The sequence below is a fragment of the Drosophila biarmipes genome, chromosome 2R (assembly GCF_025231255.1).
Source record: "Drosophila biarmipes strain raj3 chromosome 2R, RU_DBia_V1.1, whole genome shotgun sequence".
Taxonomy (NCBI): Eukaryota; Metazoa; Arthropoda; class Insecta; order Diptera; family Drosophilidae; genus Drosophila; species Drosophila biarmipes.
Genome location: NC_066615.1, coordinates 12,999,192 through 13,026,066, shown reverse-complemented (window position 1 = coordinate 13,026,066; position 26,875 = coordinate 12,999,192). Strand labels below are relative to the sequence as shown.

Sequence of the window (26,875 nt, the reverse complement as noted above, 5' to 3'; positions counted from 1 at the left end):
GTTTAATTAAATTGAAATCAACAGCAATTTAGTTGCCGAAAGAGCAGACAACCATAGAGCCTCCAAAAAGGGGAAAAACTGATTAACACATCGTGTAGATACAGCACAAAGTATGAAAAAGTGGCTTTACACGCACTGAAGCTAACGATTTTCGACTGCATCGCATGTGTGTGAATTTATCTACGGGCATGCGGGGACTTTTGGTTATACGTGTCGGGCGAGCCTGCTACCGTTTAATGACGACAGCAACGAGTTTTGGCTTTTATTCGTCTCTTTATGCCCGTGCTTTGACGCGATTTATGTCATATCTTATCAATTACAACTGATTAGAGCCGGAACGACGACGGGCGACGTCTCATGGGAGACACCAGCGCAGCCGCGCGAGATTGTAACCCACCCAGGCCAACCGAACTCATCCGATTCCCCCTTCTTATCAGCGGGGTCTGAACTAGTTCATGGACAATTTGTAGTCTGAGCTGATCTGTGTTCCCCGCACACACCGACATGAATCGAACGCGATTAGCTGGCTATCATAAAACCTAACGATAATGACGTCTCAATTCGGTTCTCCCTCGCATTTCCAGGGATCCATAGAGGAGTGGCTGCAGCTGTTGCGCCTGGAGGAGTACATCCAGCCGTTACTGGAGCAGAACTACAAGACGGTGCGCGACGTGACGCAAGTGACTTGGGAGGATCTCGAGGACATTGGCATTGTCAAGCTGGGCCACCAGAAGAAGATCCTGCTGGCCATCAAGCGGGTGAAGGACATCATCAGCGGAAAGTGGAATCCGGGCGGCGCCAATGCCTACCAACAACAGGTGAGCAGGGGTTTTGGTACTTAAAGGATGCTTTTGTTTTGGGGTTAAAAAGCTTGTTTTAATAGTCCCAGTAAAAATATAGGATTACAAAACACTGGAAAAACACAGAAAATGGGTTTAAGATGTGTTCTTATATTAAATAAAGTATATTATATATACAAATATTATTCAAACATTAAGTAAGAAACTTTACAAATTGATTTTTTATTAAATAGAAAGCATTTTCAAAAACACATACAAGTAAATAGCTTATATGTTCCGTTTTATCCTAAATTTATTATAATTTATATATATTTGATATATTATGAAATGAACACACTTTAAATTATTTTTGTAAACTTAATTTGATTTTAATTTTCCACTAATTTGTTTTCGTTTCTGTTTTCCTCTTGCTTTGATTGATTTCCCCCAACCGAACGGTGACCAATCAGGAGTACACGCGGAAGCCCTGGCAATTCATTGTGCCCATACCCAGTACGCCATCCTATGTGCCAACCACTCGCGTCTCGTGGGACGACACGAAAATCTACGCCACCAGCAGTGTGCTGAATGCCACTGCCCCGGCCGGGAGCAGCTGCCTCAACAGCAGCCTCCCCAACGGAGACGCCTACTACTGCACGGGCAGCAACCACGAGTGTTGCTCCGGCAACGATGTGGTGCTCATTAAGGTGGGCACTCGGTCCTCGAAAGTTAAAAAGCTTAACAGCACGTTGGCCTTGATCTTTTGAGTGCCTCCTGACATATCCTAGTTACGGTCGAACATATGCGTTCATGGATGATTCTAGAAAAACAAATATTAAATGCCTAAGTATCCTAACAGTTGGTTTAATTTTGTAAATCAAACCATTTGGCTTTTATTAGTTCATGTTACATTTTATTTGGTTTTTTTTAACACATAAATTAATTGATCCGTACAAACATTTTACATATATCAATTTAATCATTAAAATTTGAAAAGACTTTGCTGTTGATAGTTCCATTTTCTTTACGAAAAAGCCTTGCATCTAGAATGTTATCCTGTAAACTAGGCAGAAAACACATCCCTCATTAATTTCAAAAGGTTCCACTTTTTAATGAGCCTCTCATCTTTTTCCGCAGGTGCGCCAGCCGCGCGGCAAGAGCCTGGAATCGTTGGAGGACATCCACGACAACAGCACGCGCAGCCATCTGACCTTCAGCCATTACACGACCACGGACTACGGCCACTTTGGGCCGCCCACAACGGCGGCGGCTGCAGCGGCCATGGCCGCGGCTGCAACGCTCCAGCAGCAGCAGCACCATCACCAGCAGCTGCTCCACCAGCAACAGCAGCAGGCGGCTGCCGCCCGTCTCCTGGGCAATCCGCCGCCCATTGGATGGCGGCGGTCCTACGACGATGGCGACATCACACCCACCAACGATGCCACGAGGGAGCTGCTATACGAGCAGGAGGGCGGTGGCACGTTGCCACGCCAACAGCGAGGCATCCTGCAGAGAGCGGTGCTGAACACGATGCCGCCGCTGGAGCACCACCACTACATGAATGCGGCGGCGGCGGCGGAGTACGGAGCGGCCGGCGGTGTGGAGGGAGGAGCGGTAGGTTGGGGGTTCGGTGGGTCATATTCGATCATTAGTCTGCGGTTGACTGTGTAGATAGCAGCATTTCTGTTAAGTTTCCTTGATGGAAATTTATTTTATTTTATGGTTTCGTTGAGTGTTATTCATCTAAAAGCCAAGCCCATTACATCCATGGCGTAATCGATTTTATTTTTGCTTGATATCAATTTTTTGTATGCTTTCAAATTTATTACCTTATTTGTTACTAACAAGGTGTTAAGGTAAGGTGTTAACCGCAAAAAACTCATTTTTTTTAGGAGAGTCTTTATTCTCCTTAAACCAAATTATGTTTTAAATCTTTATTCTAGATTGGCATAGCATTTTAAATTTTAATAAGAATAATAGAGAACTATAATAATTTCATTAGATTTGTATGAACAAAATTTAGTCAAGGCAACTAATGGCTATCTTTTTTACAGAACTATTTGAGCGGCAGCCCCTTGACGGGCAAGAAGATAGCTCCAGAGCCACCTAGACGCCACTGCAGCATACGCAACTCCCGCACGCTGAGCGGAGAGGGAGTGCCGTCGGGATCGGTTGCGCAGGCGCATCAGCAGGCAGCCCAGCAGCAGCAGCAACAGGCGCAACACATGTTCTATGGCCACACCGCGCAGCACTGGCAGCAGCAGCAGGCGGGAGCGGGGAGTGGTGGTCAGCAGCCCATCTACGCCAACTATGCCACCATTCAGCAGACAACGGCCGAGATCCACTGCGAGAAGTATCACGACAATAAGTCGACCTCGAGCATCGATTCCATTGATACGATACCCTTTGCCAACGAGAACACAGGGACGATCAAGCAGCGGCTGCTCAACCGCCAGGAGCTGCAGGCCAGTGGAGTGGGCACCAACAACGCCCCCGGTGGCGGTGGCCATCCCGCCCACCTGCACTCGTCCAGCTCGAGCTCCAGCTCCTCCTCCACGAACACCATTGCAAACATAGCGCACTCGTTCCATTCGCTGAAATCTTCCAGTTCGCTGCACGACGCCACCCTGGCGCGGAGTGAAAGCATGGGCAGCACGGCCAGCGGCGGAAGTGCCTTGCACCTGCGTTCGCCCACTCTGGATCTGTCCAATCCCGGGGGATCAGCGGTGGATCCAATCAGTTCGCCGGAGTCGACAGCTCCAGCTGTGGCCATAAACACAGGAGTTCCGCCGAAAGTTTCGGTTAACGTTCTAAACGACATTGGCAATATGCTGGCCAATCTCACGGACGAGTTGGACGCCATGCTCGAGGAGGAGAAGCGAGTGGGCCTCAACATAGACAGTGAATAAATCTCCAATCAAACAACAAATCGTAGTGTAGCTGAATTTTCCGGTAGAACTCGTGGTGTATCTTGTAATGTCTTACGTACTTCAACCTAGTTAAGTTCAATTTGTTTTTGTATTTTTTATTCCAAATGCATAGGAGGAAGCAGTCGTGTTTAGTTGTATCCTGTATCATTTCGATATACACGTTGTGTAGTAAAAGTAAACTAAATCTGAAAAGCTTTCGACAAACCATGAATGAATACTTTTGTACTTTTCCTAAACTCTCTCGTCCCATTCCCAAAAAAATTTGAGTGTTAACGATACAAAATGAAAATATCCAAGTAAACGAAGAATGGTAAATGAAGCGCAACATGCAAATACGCAGCACTTGCATAGTTATTATATAGCATAAAATATATATAATTCTATATATAAATAAATATTTAAACGAAATCATTTATATGGACAAGTATTCAGTGGTTCGATACTATGCGACAGAGAAAGGCAAGAAATGAACCATACGGCACACTCTTAAACACACACAAAACAAACCAGACAAGAACTACTATTTAGAGATCCCCTTCAGACAATTTAAAATTGCATTAAAGTATATTTTTTCTAATTTCTTTTGAACATTTTTTTGAACCAGCCTGCACAGACATTTTTCTGTTTCTTACGATTACAACTGAAATCAAACTATGTGAAATGAATGTATAATTAAGTGTTATTCCATACAAAGTAAAAGATGCATTATATAAAATATAAATCGTATATTAGCGTTACGTTAAGAAATCAAGAATGGAAGGAGGAACCGAATCCATCTTTATAAATTATTTTTAATCGAGCATTGATGCTGAATAACGTTTAGAATTCCTCGGTATACACTTGAATTGCCTTCTCTTTATAATTTACATAAATAAAAATCTTTTAGTGAAAAGTTTGGTTTTGAGAGCATTTTTCGTTTCCTGTTTATTGCGCTCAGTTGAATATTTGTTTGGTGCGCATATCATTAGAGGAAATTGGAGAACTCGATTATAAACGCATATAAGAAGCGTTAAAGAATTAAATACAAATAAAATCACAAACATGTAAAGCACATAAAGGGCAAAACAAAAATTATGAAAACCATTAACAAATAAAGTAAACTTTCATAGTAAGATGTTCGGAATTTTGAATATATTCGTCTGTTAGACGGGGTTATCTTAGTTTTGAGCAAGAAGTAAGTTAAAATGTTGTTTAGAATGACGGAATGCTTTCGATGTTGAAAATTCCCAAATATATTTAGTTTGTGCTAGCAATTAGCAGCAAGGAATAATATAATGATAACTTTAAAAGTGCTTTATAAAAGTGTAACTGCATAACGATCAGTGGAAATATTTACATTAAAAAAGTAAAAACGTTGCAGTGGAATCAAGCTGTTAGGGTGAACGCTGTCCAAACAAGGACCAAATGCCAGATCATAAATGTTTAAAAATATTGCAATATGAAATATAAGTTTTGGTGCTGCAACGCCAACATATCCCCCAATCTAAAGCGGAAGCCCCCTCCGTGTGAATAGGATATTACGTTTCGTTTGAACTTAAAGTCTCAACGTCAGAGGGCGCCTTCTTTTCTTTTTAATCGAACACCAGGGGGCGCCCTTGTAGATAGTCAACGTACTTAGTGTGACCAATTGGCAATTACCAAAAACATCTCAAAAGTATAGCGATATTTGGAGACAAATACATCGATATAAATATTTACTCGTATTCAAAAACATCGATATATTGACATGTTTTGCCCATCCCTAACTGCACCACGGTCACACTGTGTTTCCCATTTCACCGCGGCTGGACGCGTCTTGTCTGTAATTTTAGGATAGTTTAGCATTTGTAAGCGAAATAATTGAATATCTCAAGTGCGCTGAGCAGCGGAGAAGGCGAAGAGCCGCGTGCCCTGTATATTTGTGCCGTTTGTCTTGTTCACACTCACCGTAGCGTCGCGCGTCCCTCTGTCACTTCCCCTTGTCGCCTCTAACTTCATTGTGAAACGTAAAACGCAAAATGAAATAGATGTTTTAAGCCTGCTGCTCTCGCACTACAAATTACCAGTTGAAAAGCCAAGCAATCAATTTACATAATATTGAAAAACACAGGAAAAATAACAAAACACACACACACACGGGCTGGCAAATTGATAGGCGGAGGATGTGCGAGTGTGTGTAAGCAGCGAGATCAAATAGTGAAATGCAAAACTGTTTTTCAATTGAAAAGCGGGCGACGGAAAAGTGAAAATTAACGCGATTCGCGGGGTATTTGCCTTTGGAACGGAATCAGTGAAAACCAGTGAAAATGTCGAGTGCAGAAGAAGGCGAACTGGATCCGCAAATTCAGGTGATTTTATTTGTCCTTCCGAGTTTTCCCTGGCCTTCTCTCTCTCTGTCTTTCGTACCTGGCACAGCGATAAACGGTAATTTGGCGACAATAACAAAAATCAGGCTGTTTTGTTTTTGCTCCGCTTGCTAAATAGTTCTCTCAGTCCCTTGTTCTCTCTGGCTGTGCAGTTCTTGTTGGTACAGTGATTGCGCGATACAGGGAACTAACGAGAGGGTGGACACTGTACAAGTACCTAGAAAACCCTTTGCTCTTTATTTGGTCAGTTTTTTATTGGCCACAAGAGGTTCACCAAATCAAGTGCCCACTGTTAAGACAGAGAGCATTGTATTTGGGGAATAGGAAACATGCATTTTTGCATTCCACTTTGTTACTCATTTATTGCGTGAACCTTTTTTACGCTTTGTTAGGTTTAAAACCCAAAAAAACCAACACAGAAAATCAATTTACACAGCATTTTGGCAAGTTGCAAGTTTCCTTTTCCAACGAAACGCTCGATGTGCATGGTGCAACACAAAAGGCAGGAAAAGGGAGCTCTCCGAGTGTCAAGTAATCCCACGCACTTCCAGTAAATTGGGTTTTTTCCTCTACGAATTTGAACTCGGTACCTAAATGAGATTCAAGTGCAGCTCTTGGCTGTTGCTCCTATCTCTTTCTTTCGCCCCCTCTGCGCTCCTCTCTTCGCTTTTCGGCAGAGGTATGCATACAAATTTAATAAATGGAAATACCAAAGCGCACACGCAACCCAAACCAGCAACAAAAACAAGCGCCTTTTGTTTTTATTTTTATTTTGACTCGAGTTTGACTTTTTTATTGTGTAAGGCAGACAGTGCAAAAGTGTCTGGAAGTCGCAGTTTGCATAAATAAAGATTTATATGCTGCCCATTCAACTACGCAAAATAATCGCACACCCGCTTAATGGCCTTAAATGGGCAGGAAAAATGCGAATCTGTGAACAGAACAGCAAATTTCTATCTAAAAACCAGGGAAATGTATTTTATCATTTAAAAATAAAAGCATAAGGTGTCCGAAAACAGGAGTCGGTTGTCAAATTGGGAACCTTTAAAATATTTTCGACAAACTTTATTTCTTAGATTATATTCAAATTAAAGAAAATATCTTTTGTTTATATGTCGGATTTAAAGCTTACTAAAAAGAAAACATTTTCACAAAAAATCTTTATACAGAGGCATTATTATAAACTATTATTAACTATCAATGCCACCAAAACACCTTGGCTGTTTCTACATTTATTGAAATCCCCCTGGTACATAGATAGAGGAACGTCGAGCTGTAAACCCATAATATCTATTTTTAAATGCAAAACTTAGTGGGAGACGTCACACGCGGCGCAAAGTCATTAGCAACAAATTGATTTCGAACCCCGCAGACGCCATGTGACTCGATTGAAGCCGTCGATAATGTACATATATGTATGGAAATGTAGAGAAGGTAGTCTTCAAAGTAGAGATAGAACGAACGTTTTCTATAAACAATCATCAGAGTGCCTCCACAAACAAAACCATACCGAAACAGGTTTGAGAACTCTCAGGAAAGGCACTGAAATACATGTTATATTACCAAAAACGCGAAATATTTCAATGTTTTTTATGCTCGACTTCCTCTTTAGACAAGCCGGCTTGCTGTTTCTTGCTTTTGACTTCATTTTACCAATGATTTATCAATGAACATTTGATTTTTTCTTCTTTTTTGCGCGTGCACAATTTGTTATCTTAAGACGCCTTTCAAGTTGATGACGACAAACAATTGGCGAAGAATTTGTATAGCGGCGAAGGCGCAAAGTCTATTTAACTTAAATCGTGTGTCTCTACAGATGTTTTTTTGTTCCCACTCAGATTATTAGTTTATTTTGCTCTTTTGAACGTACTATCCCACACGCGTCAGGTAGCTGAGAAGTATAGTTATTTGCGTACCAAACTTTCTAGCCCTACGCCACTGAATTATTAAGCGTCACTTGTCGATCAGACGATAATTGCTTTAGTAGAGAAACACAGGGGACTTTTTTGTTGGCAGAAATTAGTGGGAAATGCTTTGCAGCAATTTAAAAATAATTTTTCCCTAGCCCCATTTGATAATGATAATTGGATTAGCAAGGGAAACTTTGGGCGCAAGTCAAATTGATAAACACCAAAAATGACTAATGACATTAGGCTAGCTGCGTCTCAGTTACATAAGCAAGGTGAGGGTACAGGTGTCGCGAATTAGAGAACTCAAGCGAGTCGTCTATGAATCAGAAAACCGTGTCCGATAAGTGAGTCAACGTCTACATTATATGTAGGTGCCCCCTAAAATATATATCATAGGCATGAAGAAAGCTTATCTTATATTGCGAATACGACGCTTGCGACCTTATATCGCAAGATATACATATAAGCCGAAGTTCATTTAAAACCCCTGATAAGATATTTTATTTTACTCATTGTATATGTATCATTGATTTTCAATTGAGTGTCTTAAGCTACACGATTAGGGCATGACCAAAAAGCAGCTTTCTCCTTGAAGAAAAAAAAAAGAAAAAGTTTCCCAAGTGGCAGCGGTGGGATTCGAACCCACGCCTCCGAGGAGACTGGTGCCTTAAACCAGCGCCTTAGACCGCTCGGCCACGCTACCCACAATGCCTGCTTGTCAGAAGCGCTTCTCAACGAAAGTAGCATATGCCCATTTATTTATAGTGTAGAACGAGGGAAAGCAATTGTAGGAAGTTTATAAAGAAGCATTCCGTATTATGTGGGAAATAATCAAAAGTAAACAAAGCAGGTGGGAGTTGCACTTGCATAAACAAAAAGCTTCTTCAAGAAGGCTTGATTTCTCGGTTTACCGAACGTTTTGCAACCTTTCCACGGGTGCAATCCCCCAAGGGTTCCAGCAGCCCCATCATCATCATTATCATTATAGTCAATGGTGCATAACACAGTTGCGACTTTCGACGAGCGGTTACCGCACTCAATTTTCCATACATTTCGCTGCCTTAATGAATTAAGTTGGGTTTTGCTTTGTTCGCTAGTCGGAATTGTTAATGACATTCAATGAATGAGACTATTGTATGTGGTTGAACTTGGGCAGTCATTTCCTGCTTTATCGAACCACTAGAGATAGCATTTTAAGAGGCAGTCTTATCAGTCATGAACTTGTAGCTGCAATTCTAAAATATGCCTACTATTTTCAAGAGCTTCATAAAGTTCGTTTGAACCCGAATGGCGTTCAGTTGACCCTTGATCTGAAGGAGAAAGTTGAGAATTTAACTTAGCATGGCAATTGAAAATGATTCGTTAGAAGTGGGTCAGCCACACGAATTCTACAAAAAGATCACTTGAGAAATGAATGAAAAATTAACGCAGTAGTTTGTGTGATTTATGCGGTCTGCTTTCGTTGCTTGCTGCTTGCTACCAAGTTGACATAACTCTAATTAAAAATAACAACTTTATGCGGTCAATTGCGATTGTCAAGCTACGTTGACTTATTTTTCGGGTCGCCCGACACTCGCTCACGCATCGCAGTTGAGTTTTCCTTTATATAACCATATTTTTGACCTACCAGCAAAGACTTTCTCAGCAGTAGAGCCACTTTTGTTTTGTTTTCCCCCGTAAGTTGGGTGTTTTTTCCATACAATTGTGGCATTTTTTGTTCGCCCGATGACGTCTATTTCCGCCTGAGTTGAATGTCCTGCGAAGCCTCCTTCCTGCGGCTTATTTTTTTGTTGCGCAAGGCAAATCGATGTAAATTTCATGTTGGTTTCCATTACAGTTGCTCCCTTCGCCATTTTGCCAAAGTCTGCCCTTAGCTGAGGGGTGGTTCTGGGGGGACGGGGGAAAGCTGTCACCAGCAGAGCAGATGTAGGTCAGGTCAACCTAGTCGGCATCACGCCACCGGCACAAAGGGCAGCTGGCGTCATTGCGGAACTGCGGGAACATCGACCGGAACCGAAAGGGAGTGCCGGTAAAAGAGGGTGTACGATGAAGCGAGTGGAACCTGGAAAGTGGCTGGGATAAGCTAATAAACTAATCATACGGACATCTAGTAATGAGATAGGGTGGGCCCCTATAAGGGTGAAACAAACTGGTGCTAGGGAGAATATCAATCTATGTAGTTGTTTATTTAGAGACTCTGTATTTGCTTTATTTTTTACTATTTCAAGTCTACAAATTCAGGGAGAAAATGTAAACGTATCATACTAGGACGTATTTTTCCTTGTTAAACTGCCTATTATTTATAAATTCTTCAGTATTTTTGTATTTTATTTTCATTATAATTCATTCATTACTACTCTCCAAAATAGAATTCAATTATACTTATTTATACTCACAATCTGTTGGCAAACATCCCCTCCCTACGTAGTACAAATCCAATAGTCATTTCCAATTTCATCAGTCCAAATAAACTGCGGGGGAGGCGCCCTCATGTCTGACGAATTGTTTTGGATCCTAACGAGCCGTGCTCACGTCATCCTCTTCTTGGTAGTCCTCTACTCAAGGGACGCTCCTGGCTGTAACCTTTCGCCTTTGATTGGCTTTATTCATAGTCTGTGACTCAAGTTGAGCTTCAGCCGCCCTTTGGCAACGCGATTCTGACGAATGCAAAATACAGGCGACGCAGGCCGTCCGCACATCGCGTGATTTGGTAACATTTTAGGCCAGGCCTCGTTCCATTTGGTTTTGACCCTGTGGGCAGCTTTAAATTTAACGTATAAAATCAATAACTGAAGAGGAGAGTGCCACTGATGAAATTATGTTTGTTAGATTTGGCAATGACTCTTTTTCTTTAAATTTGTCAAGAAAATTTCCATCAAGTTCTTGAAAACATCCCCATATTTACACAATCTGGTTACCCGAATTGCATTTACTTTGCGAAGTTGAGAAAATGTTTATTCAATTTGCGCCGTCATTTCAACATTTAATTTATGCACAATGTTTTTTTATTTATTTGATGATAATCAAATATTTTTGCTGCCAGCCACACACAGCTGCCTTGGCTGGCAAATATGTTAACCTTTTTTCCAGTATTTACAATTGACTCGCATTGTAATTAAATGTTTTTATGGTATTTGCTCATTTGATTGTACGTCATTTGCGAAGAAGGGCGTTGGAAGAGGTATATAGCTTGAGTTATTAAGGCTAGGGTATTACTCACCTTTGATTAACTTTTTTTTATATTCCCAACCCATTAAATTGCATAAAAAGTGTGGAAAAGTGAAGGGCGGCGGGAGAGCAAGTGAACTTTTCGTTAGCCAATAGTTGGGCAAATGCAGCGAAATGCGCGAAACAAGTTCCTTGGGCCGCAGAATTCCTGGAAAGTTCAAGTGTTGAAATGTTCATCTGCGCGCCGGATGCCCAAACTGGTTTTTTATTTGTTTACACGAAAACCAGTTTTCAGACCTTAGTGGTTCGCTCGCACTTGGCTTGGTCTTGGCTCTTAAATCAATCTCGATTACAGAGGCAACTCGAGCGTGCCCTTACCAAAGCCCCCGCCCTCATCTTCATGCGATGTCCGGGATGTGGAGAAATGCTCAGCGGACACGATAAAAATCAAACTGGGACAGCCTTAATAAAAAGCTGCCGTATAAAAGGGGCAGACAAAACGAACAGAAATTATAATTAAAACCTGTTTTTGGACCACAATCTGCCCTGGGTCCCGAACTGAAATTCCAACAAAATGTAAAAAACCTAAAAAGTCCAAACAAAAAACTGTAACCGCATGCAGTTCACCGATCCATGAACATCAACACAAGCCCGCCGGCTGTCTCCATGTAAATGGTAAATCCACAAACGAGAAACCTGACATTTAGAAAGACTACATCGACTTAATTGTTTAAATATTTAAATTCTATAGGTATGACTCAGAAATATCAGCTAGTGCTAGAATATTTAAATATTTAACAAGATAAATCAAACTAAGATAAGCTTGACCATTTTGGCTTTTAAATTTAAAGTACTTCAACGCTTAATGATTTTTATTTATTGCCTTTGCAAGAGTAAATTAAAAATCTTGCTGAGTTCAAAGCTCTTTAATTTATAAGGCTGATTTCAATGTCAGCTTGTACAGCGCCATAAATCCTTAATGTTTTTAACAAACAAACAAATGTAATTAGCTGATTCATGGAGGGTATTTTTGTAGGTCAGATCTCCAAAAGGGGAAAAAGGAACCATGGCTAAAAAACAGTTCTCGATTCGTTTAACATTTTTGTATTTTTGTTAACCTTTCGCTTTACGTATGTACACGCCTTAGGAACTACTTAAATGATCGCTGGACTACGAATACATTTTCAGAGGAAAATCAAATGCATTGACAAAGAATACGAAACAGAATCTGTGAACGCTGAAAACTAAGGACAGGGCAGCCATATGTTGTGGATTAGACTTTCTTTGTTACTGGGCTGTTGTGACTCTCATGGCTCTTGCTGCTGATACATCCAGTCATTGGGGGCGAAGGGACGCGACATCTAGACAAACTCATAGCCAATGCCAAACTGGAAACCATTCAGAATCTTATCCGTCGCCTGGCGCCTCACTGGCACACAGTAGTTGAGTTCAATTCGGGCTCTTTCGGCCAGTTTAACTGCCAAGCCCATGCCAAAGGCACTACGCATGTTCTCTGCAAGGGAAATAATAATTAATAAAAGGATATATTGGGAATAGGCCTTTACAAACCTGTGCTGAAACTATTGGAGTTGCCAAGGTTGTAGAAGAAGTGCATTCTAAAGTGGCTGGCCAGGTTCTTGAAGACCCCGGCGAATGGCAGCGGTGCCCAAAGGTGGGCGCCCGTGCACCAGAAAGTCTGTGCTCCGATGGGTGTGCCATCGATCACGGGGCCAGCTCCTCCAAACTTGAATCCTCTCAGGGTCAGCGGACCGCCGCAGTAGAACAGCGAGTTGATGGGCAGCTGGGTGGTGTTTTTGGTCTCCTTAACGACGCCAACGCGACCGCAAAACTGTGCCACTAGACCGGCAAACAGCGGCACATTCACCTCTCCGTGGGCAGTGCTGCTGGTGTAGGCGATGTTGCCGCCCAGTCCGCAGTACTCGTTTACTGATTTCAGGTAAATGCCACGGGTGGGGAACACATTTCCATCCCGATTGTCATAGACCACGGAATAACGCACCAAAGAGGCCAACTTGGGTCCGCAGTGGTCGCGGATAGCAAAGGGCACCGATTTGTTTAGCAATCCCAGATCTCTGATGGAGTTCTCATACTGCAGCGAGTGGGTCAACTAAAAAGGAGGGATAAGCATTTAGCCATATTTTTAATAAAGGTTCTTAAACTTACATCCACTCCCACCATGGTGTGCGCTGATAAGTCCACCAAGTAGCCCAGGTTGGTGGTTTGAAAAGAGCTGATGTCAAACTTATCCGTTTGCCTAAAAATGCTGAAAGACAATCTGTGGAAGGGAAAGAGTATGAGAAACGCTTTCGATTTAGAGAGAACTTATCCTTACTCAGGTCTATTTTCCCTGAAGCGGGTGTGAAAGAAGGGTTTCCAGAACTTCAGCTGCAGATCGTTGGCCCTGGTGCTGCTGTAGCTGCCCTGCAGCGAGATGCTCTCGCCGCGGCCCAGGATATTGGGGATAGTCAGCTCAGTTCTCAGGGAGCCTTCGTTCTGGCCAATCTCAGTGCCTGCCGATCCCATCATGCGCGACATCTCGTTGCCCTTAAAGGTCACCTCGTAACCCTGGGGAGACGCATCTGATCCTCGACTAATGTCGATGTGCACGCTCACATCCTTGAAGATGCCCAGTTCGTGTAGATACGACTTGGTGGACATGGCCTCCAGCATCAGATCCTGAAAGTTATTGGCCTTGAACAGACCATCCGCGGCCCTCATCACATAGTCGTTGTGGGTGCGCAGCAATCCGCTGACATTCACGCGATCCACGCGAGCTGAGATCTTGCTCAGGTCGTATTTGGAGTCCTTCGACGCGCCCCCGTCGCGACCCGACTGAGGCATCTTGTGGTTTTCGGTGGGCGGGCGTTAGGAAAATACTAAAATATAGTAAAAAAGATAAAAATATTTAAATATCACAATTTACTAATTATAATACATCTTTGTTTTACAGATTGAACTGGAGAATCTCAATAGTGCAACCGATGAGATTAACAAGTTAGAAATTGAACTAGAGGCAAGTCTACAGACTATCTTTTTTTGGAAAATAGCTTAATACCCTAATAATAATTTTAATGCTATTAATAGGAGGCCAATTCCACATTTCGCATCCTCTTGAATGAATCGACGCGCCGGCTGAAGCTCTCCTCCAAAAAGTTGGGCAACTGCATAGAGAAAGCCCGACCCTACTACGAGGCTTTGGACAAGGCACGCGAGGCACAAATCGAATGCCAGAAGGCGGCAGTTAAATTCCAGCGAGCTAATGGTTAGTATACTATAAATCAATGTTTCGAAAGAGGCCCAACTTAATATTCTTCCCCCTTAGAAATCCATGCCGCGGCCAAGGAAACAGTGGCGCTTGCCGAGCAGCGGTTTATGTCCAACTCGCATGAATGGCAGTTCGACAATGCATGGCAGGAGATGCTTAATCATGCCACCCAGAAGGTAATGGATGCGGATACCCAAAAGGCCGACTGTCATGCCGAGCACCAGAGGCTTACCAGGCTCTTCAACGCCGCCGAGCAAAAGCTGCAGCAGCTGGAGGATCGCTTCCGGCGGAGCATCAACAAGTCACGGCCCTACTTTGAGGAGAAGCAGGTGTGCCAGGACCAGCTGCAGACGCAGAAGAATCGCATCCAGGAGCTGCAGCAGCAGGTGGCCGGTGCCAAGAGCACGTACTCCACAGCCTTGCGTAATCTGGAGCGGATCAGCGAGGACATACACAGGCAGAGGGGTGATTTTCCCACTCCGCCAGGACCCCGCGAGCCGGGTGTGGGAGCAGAGTTGAACTCGCCGACTTCCAGTGCCTTGCCATCGCTGCCGGATTTCCAGCTGGAGCTGGAGAAATGCGACTATCCCTCCATAGCAGGCAGTCAAATGTCCTTGGGTGCAAAAACTCCTCTAGCTGCTGCCGAAACCGAAGATGAGGAGGATGCCTGCGACTACGATGAGACGGGAGCGGGCGAGCTCAGAGGCGTGGTGGATGAACGCGATTTGGAGGCCCTGCGTCAGAAGGTCAAGATCCTGGCCGTGCGTCCCATTGAGGGTGGGGATGGTCAGCAGCAGAATGATGTGTGGGAGCATGAACTGAAGGACACGGTGGACAAGCTGGATCACTTGATGATGCTCAAAGAGACGGCAAAGCGACAGCAAACGAATCGTTTGAAGTCCATCGAACAGCGGCCCGATTCCCTGGGCGCCGAAGCACTCAAACGCCACTGCGACGTGGTCGAGGTGAAGGTCACAACGTGCGCTAACACCGCCAGCTTGCCAGTCACACCCCAGCACCAGCTTAATCACCTTGCACCGCCCACGCCCATCAAGAAGCTGCAACAACAGCTGGCGCCCTTGCCCTCGGTGAACGTGTCCATGCGGGAGCTGCCCCTGTTGGCCAGGTTGTCCAACGAACTCCTGGATCGCAGCAGTGCTGCCTTCGGAGGAGTGCGCAAACAGCTGCGCCGGCGCTCCCTCGAATAGTGAGCATCTTGGGGGCCAGAGGAGCCTGTCCCAGCCAGCCCCATATCAGATTTGTTTATATTAAATGAATAGTGAATAATGAAATAATTGTAAGCCGTTAAACGCCGCATTTAAATGTGCACTACTCTCAATAAGTCTACACGCCTACATGATAAATACACCATCTATTTTCGTATAAATGTTGATTACACTCTAATCTATTGTCTCCGTACTTGTTTCTCACTGTTAATACTTTAACTATGTAAATGTTTTGTGATTTGAGAGAGCAAAAGAAAACGATTGATTGATATGCAAACAATAAGCAGCTTTAAGTTAATGTTTAAAACCTTAAACGTATAAAACCAGGTAGACTCACTAATTTAAATCAAATGGGCACATGCACTAAATAGTTTAGCCTAAAAATACCACGAAAATGAAACTCTAAAATGAAACAAATGTCGAAAATGTAACGAATTCAATTAGTTAACTAAGTGCGAGACTCTCAAGAAATATTTAGTGGATTTAATAAAATACGGTCTAGAGATATGGTCAGTGCCCAAGAGTGAAGTAAGGGAATAAAAGTATTTGCAACACTACAAATAATAATGAAATTTGAAGTAATAATAAAAACTGCATTCTAACTTATATGTATAAAGGTGTTTTACTGGCTGTACTTGGGTTTTGTTGTCATTTGAGAGGTGTTGTAGAGGAAATTAATAAATAAATGGAAAAGGTTTTCAGGGGTTTTATACGAACTACATCGAAAAACCATATTGCAGATACAAATTAGACAGAAATGTTTCAGATTTAGCGCTTAGAATGATGCACCTGCGCTTTAAATAGTGTAAGGTTATTACATGCACAAAACTATAATACTTGTGGTTCTAAAAATTTCGAAGTGATGTCATTTTCGCTGCATTGGAAGCCCAATCTATTGGGGCAAAAAACAAATGTTCTGTCCCCAAATTATGTAAGCCCGATTTTGTCTCCAACCGCTGTCAGCTGACCTACCTTCAACTTGGTACCGCCTGTGCAGGAGGATGGCACACGCGAATTTTGGATTTGGTTTCACTAGTGTTTCGGGAACTACAAAATATATATAACCGGGCACGAGCACAGGTATTTCAATTACTTTCTACTGAAACGCGTGCGGCACCGAAAATCAACAAGCTGCTTCTTCTTCTTACATAGTGCTGCCTATTCAGGGCGGAAATAGCTAGATCAGCGGGCAAAAAATTAAGCTAACAATATTTAATAAAAAAAATGTAAAAAAAGGGCAATTCGTTAATTTCTATTTTTGCAAAATTCGAATGAAGTCGGTCCTTACATTTTACAGGATTTTGATCAATTATATTTACACCCATATCACTACGCTAGCTAATTGGGCAGCACTGCATATTCGATAAATCATAGCCGCGGCGATTGTGGAATTGCAAGAATATTAAAACCAACCCGAGCTCCCACCGTTCCAAACGGCGCTAGTACGCAAAATGGTCACACTTCTAGAGATGGAGCAAAAAGAAGATATGCCCGCAAATATTTAAAAATTGATAATAAGTTGTTCATTAGTAGAATAAATCCGATAATTATTATAAGCAATATTTAGCAAGTATTCTAAAACGCATTTATCAGGAATACACCTGTAAGCGTTTCCATTAAAAGCATTCTAGAATGCATTTTAAATATTTCAATTAGAAGCATTATGGATGCATTTATTTAAATTGAAAAGCACAGAATATGCTTCGAAAAGTATATAACTTATGGGTTTAATCAATAATAAACACAACATTTAAAGTGACTTTACAACGTTTTTAGAACAACTTAAAAACTAAACAAAAAATACCAAATTTGTTTACTTTCAGTTTCGATTTAATGTAATCCAATAATAAAATATTATTGCACGTTTTTGTAGAGCTAGAAGTATATTATCAGAAAAGTAATTTTAGTTTCTCAGTCCGGAAATGCTCACTTTTGAATGCACAAAAAAGTATGCATCGGCCGGGAATCGAACCCGGGCCGCCCGCGTGGCAGGCGAGCATTCTACCACTGAACCACCGATGCTCTTGGCAACGAACAAATAAACTACTAATATCAGTAGAAAACGACTTAAGCCAACAACCTGTTGGTGTTGGGGCATTCCTGTCTCTTGGAATCCTCCCTCCAAGTTGACTCCGTGGCGCAACGGTAGCGCGTCCGACTCCAGATCGGAAGGTTGCGTGTTCAAATCACGTCGGGGTCAAATCGGAAATCAAGTACATTTCTTTTTAATAAATTATTATTAAGAACAAACTTTTTTTCAACGGTATTTAAATACATAATTTATTGTATAATTAATAAGCAGCTTTGATTCACTACAAGCGACATCATTTACACAATGAGCATTAAATTTCAACATTTAAAATCGTCCACATGGTTAATTCCTTTTGCGGAATAATTTCGATATAACTTTACATATATAGTTGATTAATTTGTATGAACTCTGTTTAAATTGTAAATTCCCTAAACAATTTGCCTTGATTTATTATCAGTTGTTCCCTTATTGCACAATGCATTACTCGTAGGTATAAGTTGTAAAAATTATCGTTCGAGTGCCATAGAACTGCATATAAAATTGAAAATAAAACTACCCAACACCGGAAATCAGAATCGACCTCAACGAATCTCGTCTCCTTTTCTCTCGTCTACCTAAAAATGTATTTAGCTAACAGAATTTTTAACAGTTTTTACATCGATCAACAAGAAAAATGGCTGCAAACATTTCACTAACTAAATGAAATCAATCCTAGAAAACATAAACTAATGGACCCTGTGTTTCGTTTCGTTTTTGTTTTCTTTGTTTGTTTTATATAAGCGCCTCCAAAAATATGGTAGGGGGTTTAGTTGGTCTCGGATTTCAGTATTTGTCCTTTTGGTCCACTCTATTTGCTATTGACTAAGTTCAGGAATTCCTCACGGGTCTTGGTATCGTCTCGGAACACGCCCAGCATGGTTGAGGTGACAGTTTTGCTGTTGATCTTCTGCACGCCACGCATCACCATGCACATGTGTCTGGAGAAGGGGTAATTTATTATTTATTGTATTAATTTTTTAAAGATATTTATTGGATTACTCACACTCCCTCTACCACAACTGCGACTCCAGCAGGCTGCACAGCCTGGGTAACGGCCACTGCAATCTGCTTGGTCAAGCGCTCCTGGACCTGGAGGCGTCGCGAAAAGATTTCCACAATGCTAAGAAAAGAAGGAAAATTCTTGAATAACCTTTCTGACTATGCCCTATTTCCCATGTCTCACCGTGCCAGTTTGCTGAGGCCCAGAATCTTGTTGCACGGCAAGTAACCGATGGACACTTTGCCGTAGAAGGGCACTAGATGGTGCTCGCACATGGAGAACATTTCGATGTCCTTGACCACCACCATTTCGTCATGATCCTCGTCGAAAACGGCGCCATTGAGAACGTCTGCAGGAGACAAAAAGAAATGTTAAAAAAAATAAAGTTTTCCATTGACCCCGACGTGATTTGAACACGCAACCTTCCGATCTGGAGTCGGACGCGCTACCGTTGCGCCACGGAGTCGTTGCCGAGGTGCCCGCCCAATGACGCACAAGCACGAAGCCACTCGAATGCCTGTTCCCCGCCAGCCGTGATTTATGGCGCGCGTAATTCGTGTTAGATTTATTTGCTGCATAACTGAATGTTAGGTTAAAGTGGTTGCCTGGGGGTGGGAACTGGGGGTGGTGGCTTGATTTGATGGCTTGCGGTCCTTGTGGAGTGTGAGCTTTTGCCTTAAGCGACGTGCTCTTGAGATTTCCCTTGCCAGTGCCCCCCTAGTTGCTGCACACCCACACACTTTCCCGCTCTTAATATACAGACCGGAAAGCTTCAGTGCGTTTCCTGGCAACCCAACGACCCAAAGAGCCAGCAGAACCATCATCATCATCTCGGGGCAGCTCCAGCTCCCGGCTCAATGTCAGATTGGCGAGTCACGTTGACGCGTGATTCTTGGCTTCTTCGAAATCGGGTTAAACACAATCCAACCCATTCTATTGCCGAAGGCTATTCACTTTCGTTTACCTCATTTAGCTTTCAAATGAACAGACCAGCAGCTCACTTGCGTTGTCTGTTGTTGATCTTAAATTTACATGCGATTTTATTTGACAAACTGTAGAACCTGATTTTCATCTCGGACAACCGGTTGGCCGCTACGCCGCTGGCCATATTATTCGCAATTCTGTATTGTTTTTCAAACGACTCGCTTTGATTACATGACAAGTTCAACAGCGATTGCAGGAGAAAAAGCAGGCCAAATCTTTGGCGGTCCCCAAAGCGAGCCAACCGAAAATACTACAGGTGCATATTGAGATATATGCTTTTTGGATCGGACAAACCATATCTTTTTGTGCTTTATCTTTCGAGTGGTAATTACACTAATGCACTACTTCGGCGGCAGTCGAGGAATCCCCGTTAATGGTGGAGTACCGCGTGAATCACCCGGCAGAAACTAGTTTTACACTCGCTGGGAAACCCAGGATGAGCCACGTCCCCCCGCCCCGGATCGCTGACCTGGTGCTAATTGCCCCAAATGCTTACCCTCGAGACTCTGGTCGTAGCCCTTGGTGAAGTACAGCATGGCCTTGGCCGCCCGCTCCGGGGTCTTGATCAGTCCCTGGCGATCGGGATTCTCGCCCAGTCCGCCCAGGAGAAGGCGGTACGAGCGGGCCATGTCGGGCAGTAGGGCCTCCCGCGTCGGCGGCTTGTGGTCCAGCTCCAGGTCGTGGTGGAACGTGCACTTCTCGTGGCCTGTAAATGTAAATTAGAATACGAACATGATGAAAATCGTTATCATTGGCAGAGATAGGGAGGCGTTGAACCCCCCTTGCGGCGGCTGTGTGTGGCTGTCTAAGTTCTATCCCCCAGGCTCGAGGCGCATCTCTGTGACCTCTGAACCAAAACACTGGAACCCACTGATACGCTGCTGCTCAATGTTCAAAAAGAGTTTGTCTACCATCCCTAATGGTTGATTCAAGCAAATTCCCTGAGATCTCTTTGTGGACCTTTAGATACTGATCCCGATCCCTGGTCTGGGCCCTGGAGCACTACCCACCACTACCTGGCGTTGTCGATGTACGCGGTGTCATTGGTGTTTTTGGTTGTGTACCATCGCTATCCGGGGTGCTGCCGTTGGTCTTCAGGATGAGGCGGGGTCTCTGGCTTCCGGGCAGGGGAGAAGGGACTGTGGCTGCAGCTGGAGCCGGAGGAGCCACCTCATCGATGGGGGTTCCCACGGCGGTCGACTCCTCCGCCTGCTGGGGCGGCCTGTCCGCCAGCGAGGAGGTGCCCGAGGTGCTACTTGTTGAGCAGACGCTGTTGTTGCGACCGCGCGACAGGATGTGGGCCTGTGGGAAGTTGGTGTCGTCGATGGCATCGTTCAGCTCGCTGGCACTCATCTCGGACAGTTGGCGGGTGAAGCTCATGGCGGTTTGTTTGCCACTCGAACGGAACTCAGAACTCAATTTAACGGCTAGCTCGCTGGCGCACACAATCTTCGAACTTGGCCCGAGTCGATTTCTATATATTTTTCTCGCTGGTGTCTCTTTTTTCCTCTGCTGGACTTTGGCTCTGTGTGTTGGCGCTTCGGGTGGCTCTGCTCTTCTGACGGCTGCTGTGGCCAGCGGTGGCAATAAGAACCTATTGAGCGGAGCTTTGAGCGGCGGAAAGCTCCTAGCAACCCACCCAACCGACCAGCAAGCTCTGCAAGATTGGTGAGCGGAACTAAGCCGAGCTGAGCGCAGGTCCACAGTTTGAAGTCCCCCCTCCAGTGACTCCAAAACTGCACTTAAACTTGTTGCTCTTAAGGGAGGCGCCGCAGGTACAGCCAAGGGCGCACAAAAATAACTCCCAAACAAAAAATTACCTCCTTCGGTAAGGCCTCAATAACTCCTAAACAAAAAATTAAAAAAAAGATGTAAGCATTTGCTAAAGACATTATGTCCTTCGTTAAGGCTTCAAGGCTTGAGTTTTTTCGTATTTATAAACTCTTGAGCAGGAAATCTAGATAAAACAAAGAAATTCTATGGTTTAAAGTCCTCCGTTCAGTGGTTCTCAAACTGATCATACATTTTGGCTGTTTAGGAAGGCGCCAGGGGTACAGCAGAGGCCACACAAAAAATATAATAAACAAAAATTTAAAAAAAATGTCTTCGAAAAATGATTGACCTCCTTCTGTTAATCTTTTACTTAAAAAGTATATGTATCCTATTTTTTAAATTAAACATTTGAGCAAGCTTTTATATAGTCACAATTCGACATATATAATCTTAACATTTCTTTTATGGCATACCTATTTTTTATAAATAAATCTATCTACATAATAATATTTTTAAAAAACTAGTATTTTTCAGCGACCTGTTGTAAGATGTGTAAGCCTTAAGTTATTATTATTTTGACCCCAAGTGTGCTCTTATTCCTTTGGCGCCAACTCAATGTGTTCAAGGACTCCTTCTTTGTGTGCCAAACTACTCATCTTAGTGCCAGACGTCAAGGGTCACTTTACTTAAACTTTCGAGTACAGTAGCCAAGCTCGAACCGAGCCAAATTCCCAAATTTTAACCACTGTCCGTCCGTCCATTCGCCTGTCCGTCCGCTCCGGAAACCGAAAACCAGAAGCATGGCGCACCGCCTGCAGCTCCGGAGCGATGACTTCGACGTAATCGGCGCCGTGCCGCGCGACCTGTCGGTGATTAAGAACTTCCTGAAGCGCGATTGTGCCGTCAAGAAGCTAATCGACATCGAGGAGGAGTTCCTGCGGGAGTGCGTGTTGCGCGGCGAGGATCCCATGAAACCGAATAATAAAAAGGGCGATGCCGTACAACGCGGCAGTGGGCTGGGATCCAAATCTGCTGATCCTCAGCCAGATCCCTGTGCTAGCAAAACCCCGGAGAACACATTGGCGTCCGACTACTGTGATCCCTGCCGAAGACTCAAGACATCCGTGGTTCTTGAAGAGGTGAGTGACCTGTGCTGGGATCCCCACAACACTTTTTCACTTCCTCAGGATTTATTTTATTTTAATTTTTAAAAATGTTTGAAACGAAACCCAGTCTAGTAAAAGTCTCTTTTTTTTATGTTCTTAAAATTCTAAGACATTCTATAACGAAGCTCTCAAGAAAACCTTTATTAAAATAATGTGCTTTAAGGATAATTATATGAGTAAGACCTAATGAAATCTATAAGCAATTACAATGCTTTTTAAATACAATAAACTTGTTTATACTGCAAGTCATTTTTATAGCTTTTAAAAATAAAGATTTCTTGAAATCCGAGATTTTTTCATTTATTTATTAATTTTTTCACTTATCCATCAGCTGACGAAACCCGCCACCACGAATCCGGCGTACAACAAATCCCTGCCGCCTTACTTTGACGAGGAGAGCGTGATGGGCAACTCGTTGCCCGTGAAGTTCCGCTTCCGGCGCAAGTTCAACTATTGTGACCAGGAGAAGCCCAACAACCTCATGTGCACCACCACGCCTAGCACCAACGTGGTCGTGCTGACCAACTGTTGCGACGTGATGGTGTGGCCCAGCCAGCGGGTGGCCCAGATGAACCGGGTGCCGGTGACCACGCTGACGGGCGACGCCGATCTCACGGAGTACATGCTGGAGGAGGAGACCATCATGTGAGCGACGGAAGGCAGCGGCTATGAAACGCAGTTTGGAGCAAGTAATTCAATAAACATTTACCCCATCCCCCGTTGTCCCCATTTTGTTTGGGAAACCCTGCAGAATCTAACTTGTTGGGCTTCCATTGGCGGTGTCTGCGCCACAGCTGTCCAGATTTGCTTATTGCCTGCATAAATTCCGAATCTCATCAATTTATGCCACTCCATTTCAAAGAGCTGAGAATGCAAATTTTCGGGGTTTTAACGTGAAACACCTCGGTCTCTAAGACTGAGAAACTTTCTTGTTTTGGGTACGGAGTTGAAGGTTGGGAGTTATAATAGATCTTTCAAAAATGCATAAACAAACTTGTAGTATGTACTGATAGAAATTCAATTGACATAATGGGATCATCTTAAAGATTTCGAAAAAGATATAGAATTGGAATATTACAAGAAAGGTATTAGGTAATTTTAATAAATAAATTTCGGAAATGAGACCAAGATATTGAGATCATCTTGAAAGTTTGTCAAAAAAATATATGGATAATATGGAATATTAAAAGAGTGTCCGTTTTTTTTTAAGTTTCTAGGGTGCTCAGTAAAAATGAAAACTTGACTTAGGTGATGTTTTTAAACCTCAATAAATGGTATTTCTTTCTGAATAGCTTAAACCTCTTTCTTTTAATGGAGTTGTCAGTGGGGTAGGGCGATTGCCGCACTGAAAATACATTCCTTTGGGCGAAAGTTATTTCCAAGTTAATTAGAACAGATAAATAAATAGAAAATTCACCAAGAATAAGAACTTGTTTCGTTTTAGTTAGTTTACCGATGGAAAACCATTAGGGTAGAATAAATCAGTTGGGAATAGCACAGGGCTAGGTTAGTTTACATAAAGCCAAGACAGCTGCAGATGACATAGACATGACGCAGCCGAGCTACAGTGGAACCTCCTTAAAAGCCACATGCCTTAATTTAAGGGAGGAGTGAAAAGAAGGGACCTAGGGCTAAATATCCCTAAATCACCTTTTCGGATTAAGGCCCCTGTGGCAGATCGTCACATGCCCTAAGCGATCCATCTAGTTGTCTTCCGAGTGGTCGACCTGTCGTCATGAGTGGCAATTAAGCCACCATTAACATTTTCCACAGGGCAGGTGTTCTCTCCGCGCTGCGCGCTTACGGAATCAGAAACAGGAATGCCTTATGGCAGCCGGGCATCGAATGGGGGACTCTGGGCTGGCAGGGTTGCCAACGCCTGGCATTTTCTCGGAGAATTTTTTAAGTGCCTCAATTAGCGGGCTCAGATCGGCTGCGCTCGGCTCTCCAGTCGGCCAGCCAGTTGGTCTTTTTTATTGACCGCAATCGCTCAAATGTGAAGTACTGCGGCTCGGCTGATTAGTCACCAAGCTCGAGATCCGAGGGGCAATCGAAGAAACTGAAAACGGCAAACGGCAAACGGCCCACGAATCGAAACCGTTTGCAGCGCGAACCGTGCTCGCAATTAAACACTTTTCAACCTTCACAAAAGTAGTTCAGGTCTGAGTACCCTCCCCGCATCCAACCACCCTACCTGTGGCCAAATACCGGATCACAGGCCGACGGGGGTTTATGTCTTTTGTCTCTGGCTCATGGCCCACAGTTGGCTCGGTGCTGTGCTGCGCTCCGCTCTCGTTGAATCTGCCGATCCAATCCGATCCGATCCGCCAAGTGCCAACTGCCCAGTGCCAACTTCCAAGCGCCAAGCAAATCTTTCAATGTCAATGTCAATAGGCCCAGTCCCGGCCAGTTCAGTGCCAGGTGCCAGGTGTAGTGGTGCTCTCTTCTTGGCATGGGCATTAGTTCCCCTCGATATCCGGCACGCGTGTGGTTTGCATATGGGCCAGCAATCCGAGAAAGCCCAGTTCTGGCTCTGCGGTTTATGTGCTCGGGCTTATGTGGCGCAGCATCGCCGGAAATCGGAGTCTTCTCATTATGCGCATCGGATTGTATTTCAATCGCTCTCTAACTAATCAGTGATTGTGATGCAATATCAGGCCAAGATTGCATGGAGTGGTTTGAACTACCCGGAAACTAGATCTAGATCAGTGCCTGGGGATATTGTTCATTTCATCCCTACTGATCTCGGTATTAAATTTAGGAGTTTTTAGGGATAAAAGGACAATATTATGACCACTTAATTTACGAATACTTTTTTTGAGCTTTGGTTTAAGTGTTTTTATAATCCCAAAGCCATACTAATTATTTCTTTAATTGAACCATGATTCACAATCTTTCAAGGAAATTACAAATTGAAAGGTTCAGTGCACTTGTTTAGAATATTAATGATGCATTGGAACATTCTTCAGTCCAACAAAGATACTGTTTTGAGTGCAAAACACTCTTTGAATTAAACCTTAAAAGCCCCATCTTCATTGGGGTTCCCGTTTATGATAAAAAGAAATAAGTACATATGGGGGTGTGGAAAATCCATATTAAAACTTTTACACCATTTGATAGTTAAAGATGAATGATGTAATTTTAATTTTCCCAATAAAAAGTATAATAAATACTTCGGATTTAATTTATATATTAAAAAAAATTGTATCCAAGACTTTTTTCTTAGTAGAAAATATACGTTTAATTTTAAATTGTAATAATAAAAAAAATAGAAAGAACACTTCAGAATTTTGTTAAATATAAAATATTGTTCTTTCCCAGATATTTTTTTATCATGGGGAGGTTGTCTTAGAGGAAGTTTATTATTTGATCTATAATAACTCAGATTTCCGTGTACTTTGTGACTCAGGCACATATCTGGGATCCGGAAAACATCCCGAACCAACTTTTACTATTTCTTCCGGAGCACTCACCGCTTCCATTGCTGGCCAGCTCTAAGTTGAGCATTTCCAGTTTAAGCTGCTGGCTGTTTTTGGAGACCGTAAGCTCGGTGGTGGAGGCGGCGGAGGCCTCGCCTGTGGGGATCGTGGCGACGGAGACTGCGTCCGCGGCAGCCTCGCCGTTTTGGGCACTGCCGTTTTGCTCGCTGGTCTGGGGCTTCATTTTCGATGGGCTGATATCAACTGGACTCTACGAGGACTCGGTTATGTCTTTCGGGTTTTTTGGTGTTTGGTTGCTAGCGTACGATCGCGGGCTTGCGGGTTTGTATTTGGCGCGCTCGCTCCGAATTTATTTGCCGACTAAACCGCCCGAGATTTAGTTGTAACCTTTTTATTACGGAAAATCGAAAGTTCTGCCGCGAGAGGGAGAGCCCACAGCTCGGCACTTTTATCTCGCTCTTTGTGTTAACCGAAACTGCTCTCCATGTCAATTGCTTTGGAGCTTTTCGGCTCTCGGCTCTGGCCTAAGCTCCGCGGCAGGGAGGTCCCGGGTCCGAGGACTCCAGGAAATCGGAACTTTTTTTCGCCAAACCACTTGTTTGGCGGTCAAAACTTTCCGAATTTTTTTCGGTGACAGAGTAAACATTTGTGAGACGAAAAAATTAATTAAAAATGAAGCGAAACAAAAAACACGGCCATTAAGAAAACGTTGGCGCCTGGCTTTGGACCCCGGTGCAATAATTTCGATTTGATAACCCGGCTGCGCCTGCATCGTTAACGGGTCGTTGGCAATTATG

At 43.4% G+C, this 26,875-nt stretch overlaps 5 protein-coding genes and 4 non-coding genes across 14 annotated transcripts in view; 4 read left to right on the top strand and 5 right to left on the bottom strand.

Moving 5' to 3' along the window:
• Positions 1–4,821, top strand: part of LOC108030030 (caskin-2) — a 33,491-nt gene extending 28,670 nt beyond the window's left edge. For 3 of the 4 annotated variants that reach the window (XM_050888020.1, XM_050888019.1, XM_017102586.3), the window contains 4 exons: positions 585–818; positions 1,250–1,486; positions 1,917–2,393; positions 2,834–4,821. In XM_050888020.1, coding sequence (XP_050743977.1) covers positions 585–818; positions 1,250–1,486; positions 1,917–2,393; positions 2,834–3,688 — 1,803 coding nt within the window. In that variant the 3' untranslated portion in view covers positions 3,689–4,821. The remainder of the gene's footprint in view (positions 1–584; positions 819–1,249; positions 1,487–1,916; positions 2,394–2,833) is intronic. The other variant, XM_017102587.3, reaches the window with a different exon arrangement.
• Positions 4,822–5,461: 640 nt separating this feature from the next.
• On the top strand, positions 5,462–16,250 carry LOC108030212 (SH3 domain-binding protein 5 homolog). Its single transcript, XM_017102979.3, has 4 exons — positions 5,462–6,036; positions 14,104–14,166; positions 14,238–14,415; positions 14,476–16,250. The coding sequence occupies exons 1-4, from the start codon at positions 5,995–5,997 to the stop codon at positions 15,624–15,626; spliced, it is 1,434 nt and encodes a 477-aa protein (XP_016958468.1). The 5' UTR covers positions 5,462–5,994; the 3' UTR covers positions 15,627–16,250.
• Trnal-aag (transfer RNA leucine (anticodon AAG)) lies at positions 8,586–8,667 on the bottom strand. Its single transcript has one exon. It is a non-coding gene; the product is annotated as a tRNA-Leu (tRNA).
• On the bottom strand, positions 12,221–16,788 carry LOC108030213 (SAM50-like protein CG7639). Its single transcript, XM_017102980.3, has 5 exons — positions 16,617–16,788; positions 13,486–14,029; positions 13,317–13,428; positions 12,702–13,260; positions 12,221–12,645 (listed from the first exon to the last, which is right to left on the bottom strand). Exons 2-5 carry the CDS (start codon positions 13,992–13,994, stop codon positions 12,494–12,496), a joined length of 1,332 nt encoding a protein of 443 aa, XP_016958469.1. The 5' UTR covers positions 13,995–14,029; positions 16,617–16,788; the 3' UTR covers positions 12,221–12,493.
• An 807-nt stretch (positions 16,789–17,595) lies between these two features.
• On the bottom strand, positions 17,596–17,666 carry Trnag-gcc (transfer RNA glycine (anticodon GCC)). The gene has a single exon. It is a non-coding gene; the product is annotated as a tRNA-Gly (tRNA).
• Positions 17,667–17,772: 106 nt separating this feature from the next.
• On the top strand, positions 17,773–17,844 carry Trnaw-cca (transfer RNA tryptophan (anticodon CCA)). The gene has a single exon. It is a non-coding gene; the product is annotated as a tRNA-Trp (tRNA).
• A 51-nt stretch (positions 17,845–17,895) lies between these two features.
• LOC108030310 (GTP cyclohydrolase 1) lies at positions 17,896–26,444 on the bottom strand. 3 transcript variants are annotated; one of them, XM_017103149.3, is made up of 5 exons: positions 26,112–26,444; positions 20,196–20,405; positions 18,899–19,064; positions 18,719–18,835; positions 17,896–18,653 (listed from the first exon to the last, which is right to left on the bottom strand). In XM_017103149.3, the coding sequence occupies exons 1-5, from the start codon at positions 26,299–26,301 to the stop codon at positions 18,524–18,526; spliced, it is 813 nt and encodes a 270-aa protein (XP_016958638.1). In that variant the 5' UTR covers positions 26,302–26,444; the 3' UTR covers positions 17,896–18,523. The 3 variants fall into 3 exon arrangements, with proteins under 3 accessions (XP_016958638.1, XP_016958636.1, XP_016958637.1); XM_017103147.3 differs by lacking the exon at positions 26,112–26,444 and adding an exon at positions 20,716–21,270; XM_017103148.3 differs by lacking the exon at positions 26,112–26,444 and adding an exon at positions 20,764–21,270.
• Positions 19,110–19,181, bottom strand: Trnaw-cca (transfer RNA tryptophan (anticodon CCA)). The gene has a single exon. It is a non-coding gene; the product is annotated as a tRNA-Trp (tRNA).
• On the top strand, positions 22,141–23,353 carry LOC108030312 (uncharacterized). The gene is made up of 2 exons (XM_017103150.3): positions 22,141–22,611; positions 22,970–23,353. Exons 1-2 carry the CDS (start codon positions 22,273–22,275, stop codon positions 23,285–23,287), a joined length of 657 nt encoding a protein of 218 aa, XP_016958639.1. The 5' UTR covers positions 22,141–22,272; the 3' UTR covers positions 23,288–23,353.
• Positions 26,445–26,875: the final 431 nt, after the last annotated feature.